At 46.5% G+C, this 15,717-nt stretch overlaps 2 protein-coding genes across 3 annotated transcripts; one reads left to right on the forward strand and one right to left on the reverse strand.

Moving 5' to 3' along the window:
- Positions 1 to 2,492: 2,492 nt before the first annotated feature.
- On the reverse strand, positions 2,493 to 9,577 carry LOC119362999. Of its 2 annotated transcripts, XM_037628292.1 has the most exons (6): positions 9,316 to 9,577; positions 7,329 to 7,480; positions 5,445 to 5,510; positions 3,875 to 4,414; positions 3,657 to 3,782; positions 2,493 to 3,214 (listed from the first exon to the last, which is right to left on the reverse strand). In XM_037628292.1, exons 2-6 carry the CDS (start codon positions 7,465 to 7,467, stop codon positions 2,712 to 2,714), a joined length of 1,374 nt encoding a protein of 457 aa, XP_037484189.1. In that variant the 5' UTR covers positions 7,468 to 7,480; positions 9,316 to 9,577; the 3' UTR covers positions 2,493 to 2,711. The 2 variants fall into 2 exon arrangements, with proteins under 2 accessions (XP_037484189.1, XP_037484190.1); XM_037628293.1 differs by lacking the exon at positions 5,445 to 5,510.
- Positions 9,578 to 9,736: 159 nt separating this feature from the next.
- LOC119363000 lies at positions 9,737 to 12,551 on the forward strand. The gene is made up of 3 exons (XM_037628294.1): positions 9,737 to 9,837; positions 11,321 to 12,205; positions 12,313 to 12,551. Exons 1-3 carry the CDS (start codon positions 9,798 to 9,800, stop codon positions 12,357 to 12,359), a joined length of 972 nt encoding a protein of 323 aa, XP_037484191.1. The 5' UTR covers positions 9,737 to 9,797; the 3' UTR covers positions 12,360 to 12,551.
- Positions 12,552 to 15,717: the final 3,166 nt, after the last annotated feature.

The raw sequence follows: 15,717 nt of genomic DNA on the forward strand, positions 1-15,717 counted from the left end.
TACCCGGGAGACTCGACCAGGACAGCAGAGGCTCGACGCGGTGATAGCGGCGAGGCGTGCGGTAAGCATGGGACACAGTGACAGGCCAAGGCACTGGTGGTCAGACATGTGGCCAGACAAATTGTGCAGGGGTGCTGAAGCAGTGTTGACGAGTACCAGATTCAAGTTGGTAACTGGGTCTATCGGTGCCGGTTGATGGACATGAGTTGACCGTGGAGAATCTGAGAAAGTGGCGGAAATTCTGAAATTGTCAAAGGCTGAGAGAGTACATGGCCGTATATTCTGTGGTGTTCAGTGCACATGGCAAAGTGCGAATGACAAATACAGAAGGAGGCGGAGTGCTATAGCCGTGGGACATGCCAGAGACTATCCGGAAGAAGGGTGAGACAACTGCGAATTTGACTCAGGGTGACACAGGGCGACGGTGGAATTCCTTCAAGTTTCAGACAATCAGTCAAGAAAGAGCGGTGACGTTGAGTTCATGTAACTCTTATATGTGGTGTCCAATATATGAGTTGTTCATTTTCATGCAGACAGTGGTCGGTGTGTGATGACGTTGAACGGATTCTCCGGAAGTTGAAGGCACAAGGTAGAGTAATGAGGAACTTAATTTTGCTCGAGTGTTGGTTGTGAAGAAGACAAGAAGGGACTACAGTTGCAGGTGGAGTCACATGGAGTCTGGGAGTAGCAGCGGTGCTCATGGCGTATCTCAAGTCCAATGTACATGAAGGTTCGACGCATGGACGAATCCAAGATGATGGAGAATATTCGTCAAGGTGGAGTTTGTTAGAATTGTGTCGAATATTATTGTACAAGTTAGGTTACAGTTGGACTTGGCTTTGGACCGTGTGTAGACAGGGTAGGAGTTGTGTCTTAATAGGACACTTGTATCCTAGGCCTCTCATATATATCGGAGGTAGACACACGATGTAACCTATGCCAACATAATAGCACGGGCACGCGGGGGAGCCGGCGGCGTGTGCCGGCGCCCGGGCGACCGGGGTGCGGTATTGTGACGGTGTCATGAGGAGGAGCGCCCGTAGTCAGGCCCCGAGGATGTAGTCATATCGGTGAACCTCGTTAACAAATCTCGGTGTCATGCCTCGTGTGATTGCTTGGTCCTCGGTAGATCGACGGAGTGCCTCGGATTTATTCTAACACGATGCAGTAGCAGTAGCAGCAACTTTGCGGTGGCATGGTTAGCTAGAGACAGACAAGACAAGCACGGCCCCGTCCCTCGAGCTGGTCCAGTTAACTAATCCAACTCAGCTCGCTTACACTCATCAGTGCCGTGACGACCTACGAGAGCCGCACCAATAATTGGGGTTCACCGCTAGCTCTAGACAAACTACCAGTGGTTTCATGAGATAATTAACAGTTGAAACAACCATGTACAGTATAGAAAAAGAAGAACATCATTGATCTGAACTCGCGAAGCACTGTTGACTTGGAGCAAGACAAGACAGAGACAAAAAGGGCTTGTGAATTGCGAGATGCCCTTCCGCTAGATGCGCCAACGGAGCAGAAAGCGAGGCCAATAATCGAAGGTAGGGCCGCACACCTGTCCCGTTCGTTCTCGCGCACTTTACTCAAGGAATCAGAGCCTCCTCCGTGTTCGTTTCTCAGGTCCTGGAAAACCAAAACCAAACCAACGCTAGCATCCATCCATCACAGCCAGCTCCCCTAGCATGTGGGGTGGGGGCTCCCTCTTCAGAGCTTGAAATGAGCCGTTTTGGCATCTGGTAAATGAAAACGACGGGGGACAACCTGCGTACCTGATCGCTGGAACGTAGCAGAGGCGGCATGAGAAGAGGGCCACAGGTGTGAGGCCAGTGCAGCCCGTGCGCCCACTGCCGGCCAGTCGAGGAGCATGGCATGTCCATTCCATCGGATGCGAAAACCAGGAGGTGATGGATCATCGTAACGCACAGTACGCGCGTGAGCTTGTAGCACAAGCCAGCAGGACGGATGAACTGACGCAGAAACGTGATAGGTTTCGCGGTGATTGTCCTACGTACCCACCATGCCGCGTGTGCTGTGGAGAGCAATGCAATCGAGAGGGTGCCTGCTGCTAGCCTTTCTTCTCCCATCCACGATTACTCCGTAGATTGCAATCGCCATCGTTTCGAGTGTGGTTCAAGCAAGTAGGCGTTGCTGCTAGCAACAGCCAACAGTCAGCTGGGAATCTATTGCTTGATGGACAAAATCATGATGTGGATCGGTCGACGGCGACCGACGAAAGGAACGGCGAGAGTAACACTTTCGGTTGGGTGGATGCATGTTCAAGCACAACCAATCCTACTGCTTCTGCTGCAGACGCAACATACATATATATAACTGAACTGCATCGGACCTGCGGTGTATAGTACTATATTAGGCAAAAAGTTAAAGGGGTCGTCTGAATTCATCAGGCAAGGATCACAGCATGGCAGAGGAGTACTTCAACTACACCATGCAGTAAAGCAAAATGAACAAGGCAGTCCATTGTCTACTCCAACAGCTTCAGTTTATTCTGATTACTTTGTGCTTTACAATCTTAGGCCAAACACTGCAACGGGGTCCCACACGGTGACACGGGTAACATGTGCCAACCAAACAAATTTCGTTTCACTGATCCAGGTTCTTCAACTCAAAAAAAAAAAGATTCGAGAAAAGAAAAACCGACCACATTTCTAGTTCCAGCCCGACCTCAAAACTCACGATTCCGTCCACTACGCGCAAGGATAAGCCCAGTCGACTCGCAGCTTACGTTCACTAAAGACGCAGCAATTGAGCACGTCAATGGCTTCCTCCGCATGCGCACGGTGCCGGAAGACCATGTAGCCGAAGCCGCTGCAGGCACCGGAGCCATGATCAGCAAAGGCGACATGCCAGCTCTGCAGCGGCCCGAACCGGACGAACAGGCCGACAAGCTTCTCCGGGCAACAATGCCTCGGCAGGTTATTCACGCGCACGAAGCACCGCAGAAACTTGAGTCGCCTTAAGCTGGTCGCATCGAGATCTTTAGGCCTCGGACATGCGCGACTGGTTTCGTGTTGCCAGAGGAGCAGCCGTGTCCTGCAGGGAGCGTATGAGGCGGGAGATAGGTAGTTGTAAGGGCACGTCGGCTCCGAGTGCCCTCGCTCCTCGTCTCCGCAGATCCAGCAGGATTTAGCGTCGGGATCCCTCCAACTGGTTTTGATGGCACCACTACTTTCCACGTTCATTTTTTGTCCTGAAAGGCAGCAGAAACTTATGTTAGTTTGCAGTTAATATGGCTGTGTGCATCGCAGTGATGCGGAAAAACATGTGCACATAATCAAATCCCTCTTTCCGCCAAAAAAATAATAATCAAATCCCTCTTCAAAAATTTAGACCGGTCACAGGAAATGAGTATGGGGAAATCAGTCCTAAAATAAAGGGCGTGATGCCCCGAATTTCTCCCTACCTTTTATTTTTATTAGACAACATTGCTTCCTAAAAAAGATTTTAAACGGCAGTTCCATCAATAACAATCTTCATCTACTTGTTCGAATCAAAATTATTATCAGTTTCAACTCTTACAGTAAAATCTACCATTCAGATATAATTGTCAACGCAAGTTGGCGTAATATATGAAATCAATTGAAGAAATAAGAGCTTGAAACACCCAAAGATGATGAACACCAGTGACTTACGTTCCTCCCCTGCCCCATTGATCGGCACTGTGTTGTTACTCTTCCTAAGCAAGAGCGTATTACAGGAGGGGTAGAATCTCCAAAACTTGGGTAAGAGAAAACCAAGAGCTCGCTGTTTCCCCGGCCCTGGAAACAGCCTGGAGTCAGGAACGCCTAAATACCATAGGAAACAGGTACCTTTGAATGAAAACTAGCCAAGTGGTTCGTTGCGACCACACCTTGCAGCGGAGGCCGGCTCTTGAAAACCCTCTTTGTCTTCGAGATATTGCATTTCTCCCTTGGTCTACCGCCGGGGGCCATTGCATAAGCCCAGTCAACTCGCAGTTTACTTTTGCCTACGAGATAGCCATTGAGCGCTTCGATTGCCCTCTCCCCATCCCCACGATCCTTGAAGATCACAACCCCATATCCCCTGCGCACTTCAGAACTGCCCATTGGAACGTGGCACATCAGCAGCGGTCCGAATGGTTCCAAAAGCTTCCGAAGGTCCCACGTACAGAAGCGTGATGGCATGTTATTCACGCGTATGAAACTCTGCAAAGAGTTCCGACAAGCCATGGCCATTGTGTGTGGTCCAGGAAGGCAGTTTGCTCTACAAGTGTGTTGGTCATATAACCCATATCGCCCATAGATGTAATTGTAATGGCAAGACTGCTCATAGTGACCGTCCTGTCCACAGATGTAGCACGCGTCCGAATCTGGAGCCCTCCAACATGCCGTAAGGTAAATGGAAGACATGCCAATTTTCATTATTGGTGCTGTAGTCAAAACAAACAAACACATACTAAAATTTGTCAAACAATCAGGGTTGCAAAATATTCATCAAGTCTACACATAGAAAAAGCTTGCAATTGCTGATGATTTTTTTTTGAGGGACTAGAAATAGACTAGCAATAGCCGAGGGACCAAAAAATAAACTAGTGATGGTTGAGGGACCAAAAATATACTGCTTGTTTCCTTCTAATTTCAGAAAGAATGGCACAACCCTTCTCCAAAAAAACTCCATGGCGGCAGGTGGCAAATGTAGCAGTACATCGGGCTCTAGGAATATATACACAACTAGTTTATCCCATCAGGCTCTAGCAAAATGTACAGCAAATGTTCATGAGTTGACCATAAATAGAAAACCAGCAAACGGAAAATGATCCAAGTATGAAATCCATGTATATTTCTATCTTTAACAGCCCTAACCTCCCTTCCTAGGGATGGACAAGTTTTAGAACAATTTGGAAGTCGAAATTAGCTCCTTCCCAGTGGTTTGAGCTCAAAGCCACCATAGGAATAGGAGATCACCTCCGCCTCTATTTCTCACCTGTTCTTGGATTTGCAAGAGGCAAGGTGTGCTACTCCCTCCGTTCCTAAATATTTGTCTTTCTAGAGATTTCAACAAGTGACTACATACGGAGCAAAATGAGTGAATCTACACTCTAAAATATGTCTATATACATCCGTATGTGGTAGTCCATTTGAAATCTCTAAGAAGACAAATATTTAGGAACGGAGGGAGTATTTGTGTGCAATTCATGACATCTACAAAGAGTGTTTGTCGGTCGAGTTCATTGCCGAATGCTATCAGGTTGGTGAGTGTTGCTAGTATTTGCTCTTCTAACTCTACTATTTACCTTTTGATCCATGAAGATTAGACCAAATTCAGAAATCTCCCAGATGAATTATAGTGTTAAGAGTCTTAAGATATAAAGATCAATACAGACTCAATGTTTAAAGCCCCATTTGTGTTATAGCTGCAGCTACTTTTTTCTGTAGTATATATGGAAGTCGTGTTTGTACCTTTTTGTTGATCTTGATTCTTTACCTCCTTTGGTCGACCATTGATTTTTTGCTCATCCAATTTTCCTAAAATAACCACACCAGAAAACCGAGTAAATAGCATAAAACTACTACAATTCGGGTTAAGGTTCCAAAAAACTACCGGATTTTAATTTTTCGCTGATAACTACCAAGTCCGGGGTCGGCTGTTTCAAAAAACCCAAAATGTCGAATGTTTCACAATTGATCACGATTATGATAGGTTGGGCCCGCACCTAAACCAACCATCTGTTTGACCGTCTGTTTGACTGTTAACTGACATATGGGCCCACATGTCATTTTCCTCTTCCTCCTCTCTTTCTTCTTCCTCTCTGTCTCTTCTCTTCTCTCCCCGGTGTCTCCCGAGCCGGCGATCCTCCCGTCCCCTCCCGAGCTGGCGACCACACTCCCTCCCCTCCCCAGCCTCCCCATGATCGTGCGAGGTGCTCGCCGAAGCTTAGTGGGGGAGTTGGCGACGAGGAGGCATACCTGTGCCGCTGCTGGAGTGCGCACCTCCGCCTCTGCAGGCGAGGAACGGCGTGGCGGCAACCGCAGGCGAGGAACGGCGTGGATCCGGCCGCTGCGGGCGTGACTCGAGGAAGGGCAGGGCAGCGGCCGCAGGGAGGCAAGGCACGGCGGCCACAGGCGAGGCAGGGCGAGGCGGCGGCCACAGGCGAGGCAGGGCGAAGCGGCTGCCGCAGGAGAGGAACGGCGCTGCGGGAGCGGCTCGCCGGCCGCAGGAGATGCACGGCGTCAATCCGGCCGCTGCAGGCATGGCTCGCCGGCCGGGGGAGGCGGCGTTCGGGCAGAGCGCTCGGGATCGAGCTCCTGGCGACGCGGCTCCTCTGGATCGGGAGGAGGGACCTGATTGCTTTTTTGCAAAAACATGTAGGGATCTGATTGAAAACTCAGAGGGACCTGATTGCTTTTTCAGAAAACTTACAGGGACCTGATTACTTTTTAGAAAACTTACAGGTGGGACCCACATGTAAGTTAACGGTCAAAGTAAACGGTCAAACAAATGATTATCTTATGTGTGGGCTCCAACTGTCATAATCTTGATCAACTGATAAGGACTCGGCGTTTTGGGTTTTTTGAAACAGCCGACCCCGGACTTGGTAGTTATCAACGAAAAATTAAAATTCGGTAGTTTTTTGAAACCCTAACCCGAATTGTAGTAGTTTTATGCTATTTACTCCAGAAAACCAGTTGTTAGTTGCCCATTTCAATTCCATGCATTAGTATAGAATAAGAATCGTAATTGGCCCCACTTTTTTTCCCATACGATCCAATATGGTTCAGGTTCCACTATCAAAAGGGATACCGTTCAGCATCCGTAAAGGTGCAAAAAAAACAAGAAAAAAGGTAAACAGTATGTTCAGCTGCTGCAACAATGTTAACAGCGAAGGTAAAAACAGCCCAACTAGAGCTACCAACAGCCACAAAAACCGTCAGAGGCCACTCCATACCAATTATGGTCACAGGCCAGCAAAATATAATTGGCCCCACTATTTGCCCATAAGCTGAAGCTCAAGCTATGTAAGGGAGCCCTGTGCAGATCGATGCATCAGGGACTTCAACCAATATCATCATGTATCAGTGTCAGATTAATCATCATGAGTTATTATCCAAATAATCTTTAAATACAGTCTTGTTCCATATCCTTTGCTGTTGATGGATTGTTAGTTTTAGAACATTTTCGTTTGTGACCAACAGGCTGCCATTTTCCACTCCCTGGATCCACAACAAGGTAGAAGCGATTTTGCTGGTTACCAGTGCAGGGCCAAACAGTACCCATGGAGCTATATGTATGTACTAATTTGAAGGGAAATAAGCAATCATGAGTCCATTCGCAAAACCACGAACCTTTCACTGCTTGTCGCCTCGGAAGTAATTCATCAGGATCAAAGACATCCCAATTAAATATCTCCCAACACCTGCTGCGAAAATCATCTCCTCTTTCGGCTCCAACTTCCTCCTGTCTGATGAGCAGATCTGACTCCATTAATTATTAAGGCCTGCTCCGAAAATTAAAATAAAAAATCTCAAGATGTTATTATCATTTACAAAGAATACTTACAATTTCATGCAATAAATCAGTTAAAGCACCAACAAGATGAACTGTACAAACTAAGAGTTTCAGGTATGGTCATCAAGTATGGCACAATGTGTTTTAGAAATAAACTGTAACTCGTAATTCACCACACAATACATACGTCCACAGCAAATAACTCGATTTGGAATATTCATTAGAGGGACAAATATTCAAATTTCACAGATGACAGCAAGTGACCAGAACAGAACTCTAACAACAATCCAATGGAAGCAGGGTTCATCCTCATTAAAGAAATCAAAGCAGATGCGGGTGGATGTCCACTCCACACCAGTCCATTGCAGCAGAGGTTGAAAGACGACTATGAGAGAATAAGTCCTTCTAATAGTTTATTCCAGTGGAAGGCGGCCTAGACGCAGTGTCGCTTAGTTATAAAGATGGCATTAGAAGTAAAGAGAGACAAATGGACTTGTTATAGTACATGTGGACATGTTGGGGAAGATTGATTTTACTCTATTCTTAAGGTGGCTATGATCCACATTTTTTTAATAGGTCATGATCCACACTGGCGCTTGTCAACACAAAAAAAAACTGTGAGGGCTAGATCTATCCGGTTTAGATAACTAGGGCAAAAGTACAAGAAAAAATAGTTGAAGAATGAAATATATATTACACCAATAATTGAAGAACGTTTTCTACAATCTTCCTTTTTGTATACTGTAGATTGGTATAGGATAATACTAGTGTACAAAACAGCTAGTGCTTATTCTTAGCACACTGATTTGCTTATCAATATTACAGTGGCAGCTCCAGGAATTTGCAACCGGGTATTCATGTGTATTCATTTTGCCAAAATCATTGTTGTTTTTAGAAAATTGTCACCGTTTTGTAAAAATCATGGGTATTCACATGAAGACCCAAGAATACCCCTAACGCTGTCCCTGAATATTTACTCCCTCCGTCCGAAAATACTTGTCATCAAAACGGATAAAAAGAGATGTATCTAGAACTAAAATACATCTAGATACATCCCCTTTTATCTAGTTTGATGACAAGTATTTCCAGACGGAGGGAGTACATTGTGTTGCATAACCCATGTGCTTTTTAATACTAGTACATAAACTAATTATACTTAGCATATACAGAAGATAGCAAAATATCTTTTATTCATTTCTTGACCAGCTTTGTTTACCTTACCTAATATTGTGTTGTACTATTAGCCTTTATTTTTTGAGATATACTTACATTTATACAAAATGTAAGTTAAAAACATGTAACTCCACTTCTGACCTGCCGGCCCAACCCCCAGGTCAATGACCTGGGATCTCTGCCGGGTCGCCGGTCCGGATCTTACGACTATGGGTGTTTAGTTCAATGACCATAGACCGTAACGAACGCCTCGGCACAGGATGGTGAATTTACTAAGAAAAACAGCCACTCTGTTTACACGGCAGCAAAAATCTTGCTGTTGCAGGTCGTGCATCAAAAGGTCAAGCTTCCATTCTTTAGTTTGACTTGTACTCTTACAAGAGAAGATCAGATGTACTCCCTCCATTCAGAATTACTTGTCGCAGAAATGAATGTATCTAGACGTATTTTAGTTCCAGATACATCCATTTTCGAGACAAGTAATTCCGAACGGAGGGAATATGCAGTAAGCATTTAGAGGGGGATTGTTCATATTTCTCTTTCGTAGAATTATTTAAGAATAGAAGGGCAAGAATCAAGAACCCGTACTGTCGAGGAATCCCAACAGGAAAGCAATCCTAGAGAATCGAGATTGGGGAGGCGGCTACCAACCTTGTCCCAGACACTGGCGGGAGAGGCAGAGGAGCGCGGCAGTGGAGAGGGCCGGAGTTCCACGCCGAAGGTGGCAAGCGGCGGCGGTGGAGGGCGGGAGCCTGGAGGCGCGTGGAGCTACAGCGTGTTTGGTAGTCTCGGAGCATCTCACGCAGACGTAAAAATAACAACTTTTTACATTACATTCACTTAAACAAAAAAACCTAACTCCTGTTAGGTTGATCTCTCCCGTGTGGGCCCAACGGCCCAACGGACCCCTGATCCGCGCCCTGATCGGGGGCGCCCAACCACAATATGGTTGACGGGCCCCTGTCACGCAGCGCTACATAAAGAGGTGGGGGCCGGCGGCACGCAGTACGAGGTTCACCGCGTTGCCAGGCTCCCCACCGAAAACCCCGACCCGATCTAGGTCTAGCGCTGACAGTGACGGGAAGCTCCGCCGCCACCACCTCAGTCCACATCGCCGCCGTCTCCACACCACCATGGCCGGCGCTGGATCGGGTTCATCCGCACCAGGAGAAGGTAGGTTCACCGGATCTCCTAGCCCACTCCGATACAAGGTTCCATCAATGGTATCAGGTAGCCAGATCGGGCTAGAAGATTTTCGGTAAAAGAATACATCAAAGAAACAAAAAGAAAATCCCTCCCCCCCAAAGAACCCTAACAGGGCACAGAAAAAAGCAAACAAACAAAAGAAAAATCACAAAGATCACCGGAGGAGGCCCTCGGGCTCGCCGGCAAAGTGCGCCGCCACACCGGCCGCGCCAGTTCCTCTCGATCCGAACGGGCATCGGCAAGCCGAGCCGTTCGGACGAAGAACAACCCCGCGAGGGGCAAAGTAATGGCAAAGTGTACCGCGGCCGATCCGTTCGACGGCGGCGCGCTCACCGAAGAGGGGAACGCGCAGCCGGCGAAGAGAATGGCAACGGCACCGTCGACCGAAGCTCCGCCGTCGTCGTTTACTGCGAGGAGGAGCGGGCAGTGGAAAAGGACAGTAAGGGGGGGAGAGAAGGGGGCTCGCGCGCGGCTCGCGCGGTGCGGTGGCTTCACGCCGTCGCCGGCGGCCGGCGGAGGCCCAACCCCGCTCCACAGCTTGGCCGCGTCTCTCTCTCTCTCTCTCTCTCGCTCTCTGTCACAGAGAAGGAGTGGGTATAGGGAGGAAAGGGGGGGAGGAGGCCAGAGAGGCGTGTGTGGCGCGATGGCTTCCGCCGTCGACGCCGGCGGCCAGGAGCGACGCCGCACGGTGGCCGCGGCGACCGGGATGGCGTCCGGTCGTGGAGAGGCGAGCGGCGCGCGAGGGGGAGGAAATGGATAGGGTTCCCCTCGCCCCGGTCGTTCGACTTGTTTTGTTCGATCGAAACGCGCGCCTGGCCGTCGGATCTGCGCGGGCGGCCAGGATTGAAACCCTAGCGCCGGGATGGGCCGCTGGGCCAAAAGTGTGGAGCCGCTGGGCTCAGGCCGCCAGCCACCGCGGGCGCGCTGGGCGAGGCCGCTAGCCGCAGCCGCGCGAGCTGGGTCGAGGATGCAGCTGCGGGCCAGCTGCAGTGTTTTTTCCAAAAAGTTCTGAAAATGAAAATAGAAAATTTTCAGAAAAAGAAATGTTCATGAATTTTACAGAGAAAATAATAAAGTTCATGAATCTTTTATTTAATCAAAGAAAAGTTTCTGTAAAAATTAAAAAGTTTGTGAATTTTTATTCACGTTTTTCCGCTGCGTAAATAAATAATTAGTGCTCTTTAAAAGAAAATAAAAGTTTAAAAGGAATTATGTTTTTAAGAGCATGTTAAAGTGATTATTAAAATAAATATGATTATGTTATTTTTTATGACCAACGTTATTAATAACATGATCATGTTTTATTATTGAAATTTAAATGTGCATTTATCTATATTTTGCCCAACGGTAATATAGATTTAATTGCATAGACAATTGTTTGTTTAATTTGACCAACGTTACATTATTGCATATGATTGTTTTATTGATGTCACGTAAATTGTGATTTCAGGAGGCTTTCACTTGATGAGTTGCCTAAAAGAAGTTCTGACACTCAGAGGTGACAACCACACTGAGCGGAGGAAGAAAGTTGAACTGGCATTTATTTGTGCTGATCCTGACTGGGTTGTGGTGAAACCACAGCCGGTCAGACCCACAGAGCCAGTAAGAGAGGCCACTGATGATGATGCTGCATGGGCTAAAAAGAAGGGGGACTATGCTCCTTTGGAGCAGTCCTACCTCATAGATAACCAAAAGTGGGTCAATGCAAACAAAAAGTGCATGGCTTTTATAAAGAATACAATTGAGAGCGCCATTGTGGGCTCCATTCCAGAGTGCACTTCCGCAGGGGAGTTGCTTACAAAGATAAAGAGCCAGTTCACTGGCTCTTCAAAGATCTATGCCACCCAGGTGTTAGAGCAACTGGTGACAGAACGCTACACAGGTGGTAGTCATGGAACAAGAGAGCACATCCTCAGGATGAGTAATATGGCAGCAAAGCTCAAGCCCATGGATGCAGATCTGGAGATCAAACCAGCGCTCCTGGTCCACCTGGTCATGGCTTCACTGCCACAGGAGTTTGCAACTTTTGTTGTAAACTATAATATGTCACCTGGAACATGGGACATTAAAAAGACAATAGCAATGTGTGTCCAAGAAGAGGACAGACTCAAAGCCGCACATGGTGGTTCAATCAACTATGTGAAGGATTGGAAGAAAAAGAATTACAATCAAAACAACAAAAGTTCTCCTTCAAAGAATGGAAAAGCCCCCTATCAGCATCAGCATCAGCAACAACCTTTCTCAGTGGACAAAGACACGTGTCTCCACTGCAAGCAGAAAAGGCATTACAAGAAAGACTGCGCTGCTTGGCTGAAGTCAGTCATGGCAAAAAGAGGTAACAATATAATTTCATTTGTCAATGAATCCTTGTATACACAGTTTTCAAAATCCACTTGGTGGATTCATTCCGGAGCAACTGTTCATGTTGCAAATTCTTTACAGGGATTCCATTTGACGCGAACTACGCTAAGAAGCGAAAGACGCATTGAAGTGGCAAACGGAGTTGAAGCAGAAGTTGAAGCTGTCGGTGACATCTCCTTGGAGTTAGCTGGCGGATTCAATCTTCTACTTAGAGATGTTTTATTTGTTCCATCATGTCATAGAAACTTAATTAGTGTTTCTTGTTTGGACAAAGATAATTATGAATGTCATTCTGGACATGGCAAGTGTGCCATTTGGTATAATAATGCTTATGTGGGTGATGCTTTACTCCATGATGAGCTTTATTTGTTATCACTTCGTGAAAAAGTTTATTCCGTTTGCAACGTGAAAGAAAATGTTTCTGCGTCGAATAAGGAGCAAAAGAAAAGAAAAAGAACATTCGACTCATCGAAACTATGGCACTGTCGCTTGGGCCATATTTCGAAGGGAAGAATAGAAAGATTAGTCAAAAGTAAAATTCTTCCTCCGTTAGAATTTTCAGACTTAGAACAATGCATAGATTGCGTCAAAGGAAAGTACGTAAAACAAATCAAAAAGGTGCAATCCATAGCACACGCACACTAGAAATCATCCACACTGATATTTGTGGACCATTTCCGGTGAAAAGTGTGGATGGATATGACTCGTTCATAACATTCACATATGATTACTCTCGCTATGGATATATTTATCCAATCAAAGAAAGATCTGAAGCGTTGGATAAATTTAAAATATTCAAAGCTGAAGTTAAAAATCAGCATGATAAAAGAATAAAGATAGTTAGGTCCGACCGTGGGGGAGAGTACTACGGTCGGCACACTCCATATGGCCAAGTCTCTTGACCTTTTGCAAAGTTCTTGCAGGAGACTGGCATAGTTGCCCAGTATTCAATGCCGGGCGAACCTCAGCAAAATGGAGTAGCTGAAAGGCGCAACCGTACACTTATGGATATGGTGCGCAGCATGATGAGTTATTCCAACTTGCCATTGGGATTATGGATGGAGGCGCTTAAAACCGCCATTCACATTCCCAATAGAGTACCAAGCAAGTCGGTGCCCAAAACACCGTATGAGCTATGGACAGGAAGGGTGCCATCCCTACAACACTTCAGGGTGTGGGGGTGCCTTGCTGAGGCCAAAATGTTTAATCCAAACATTGGAAAGTTAGATCCCAAAACAGTGAGTTGCCACTTCATTGGCTATCCAGACAGATCAAAGGGTTTTCGTTTCTACTGCCCAAACAGATATACAAAGTTTGTAGAAACGAGACATGCAGTCTTCTTAGAGGACGAAATGATGAGGGGGAGCTTGGTAGCTCGGAAAATTGATCTTGAGGAGAAGAGGGTGCATGCACCTAATCCGATGATCCAGGAGCCATTTTTCTCACTACCAGTTGCAACTCCACCCATGACAACTATGGGGGCAGACCCGGAACCTGTCCGTCAGGAGCCGACTGAACCCGTTGTTGAGCATGAAAGGAAGGTGCAACAGCAAATTTTAGAAGAAGTGCCAGCAGTTGAGGCACAGAATGTGCCAGAAACTGAGGCCCTTAGAAGGTCTACAAGACCAAGAAAGTCAGCTATTTCTACCGACTTTAAAGTTCATAACACAGAAATGGTTCATATGGAAAAAGATCCCACCTTATATGAAGAAGCCATGAGAAGCCCTCATTCATCGATGTGGATGAAGTCAATGGAAGACGAGATGAAATCAATGAGTTCCAAAGATGTTTGGGACTTAGAGGAAATTCCTAAAGGAGCCAAATCAGTAGGCTGCAAATGGGTCTACAAAATTAAGTATGACTCTAAAGGGAATATAGAAAAATATAAAGCACGACTCGTGGCAAAAGGATTTACACAAAGAGAAGGGATAGATTACAAAGAGACATTTTCTTCGGTCTCATGTAAGGATTCCTTCAGAATCATAATGGCATTAGTTGCTCATTTTGATTTAGAGTTACATCAAATGGATGTAAAGATGGCATTTCTCAACGGAGATTTAAAGAAATGTCTACATAAAACAGCCCAAGGGTTTTATCATGGGAGGCAAGGAAAATATGGGATGCCGCCTAAAGAAATCCATTTATGGATTAAAGCAAGCCTCTAGGCAGTGGTATTTAAAGTTTAATCAAACGATTAAAAGTTTTGGATTTAAAGAAAATATTGAGGATAACTGCATTTATGCAAAGTTTAAAAATGGGAAATATATTTTCCTAATCTTGTATGTGGATGACATTCTGCTTGCTAGCAGTGATGCTAGTCTACTACAAGAAACAGAGAAGTTCTTATCCTCGAATTTTGACATAACAGATCTTGGTGAAGCATCATATGTTTTGGGCATAGAAATTCACCGAGATAGAAACAATGGAGTCTTAGGACTATCGCAGAAAGCATATTTGGAGAAGGTTCTTAAAAAGTATAATATGCATGCGAGTAAAGCCACACCTGCTCCTATAGTTAAGGGCGACAATTTTGGGAAATTTCAATGTCCCAAGAATCAGTATGAGATCGATCAAATGAAAGGAGTATCATATGCTTCGGCAGTTGGCAGCTTACAGTATGCACAAGTGTGCACTCGCCCTGACTTAGCCTTTATCACCGGGGTACTCGGTAGATATCAAGAGAATCCAGGCATAGAGCACTGGAAGATGGTAAAGAAAGCATTGCGTTATGCACAAGGCACGAAGGACTACATGCTAACATACAAGAGATCTGATTCCCTAGAGATAAAAGTGATGGGGAACGTAGCAGAAATTCAAAATTTTCCTATGTGTCACCAAGATCTATCTATGGAGAGACCAGCAACGAGTAGAAAGAGAATGCATCTACATACCCTTGTAGATCGCTAAGCGGAAGCGTTCAAGAGAACGGGGTTGAAGGAGTCGTACTCGTCGTGATCCAAATCACCGGAGATCCTAGTGCTGAACGGACGGCACCTCCGCGTTCAACACACGTACAGCCCGGTGACGTCTCCCATGCCTTGATCCAGCAAGGAGAGAGGGAGAGGTTGAGGAAGACTCCGTCCAGCAGCAGCACAACGGCGTGATGGTGGTGGAGGAGTGTGGCAATCCTGCAGGGCTTCGCCAAGCACCGCGAGAGAGGAGGAGCACTTGGGAGAGGGAGGGCTGCGCCAGGGGCAAGGGTGAAGCTCCCATGCGCCTCCCCACTATATATAGGGGTGGAGGGGGCTGGTTTCTTGCCCTCCAAGTCCATTGGGGCGTTGGCAAAGGTGGGAGGAAAGAAATCCCATCATTTCCTTCCCCACCGATTGCTATCCCCCCTTTTTAGGGATCTTGATCTTATCCCTTTGGGATATGATCTTATTCCTTCTAAGGGGGGATCTTGGTGCGTCTTGACCAGGGGTGTGGGGCCTTTCCCCCACTACCCACGTTCATGTGCGTCCCCCCATGCAGGTGGGCCCCACTCCG

The sequence above is a fragment of the Triticum dicoccoides genome, chromosome 2B, assembly GCF_002162155.2.
Source record: "Triticum dicoccoides isolate Atlit2015 ecotype Zavitan chromosome 2B, WEW_v2.0, whole genome shotgun sequence".
NCBI lineage: Eukaryota > Viridiplantae > Streptophyta > Magnoliopsida > Poales > Poaceae > Triticum > Triticum dicoccoides.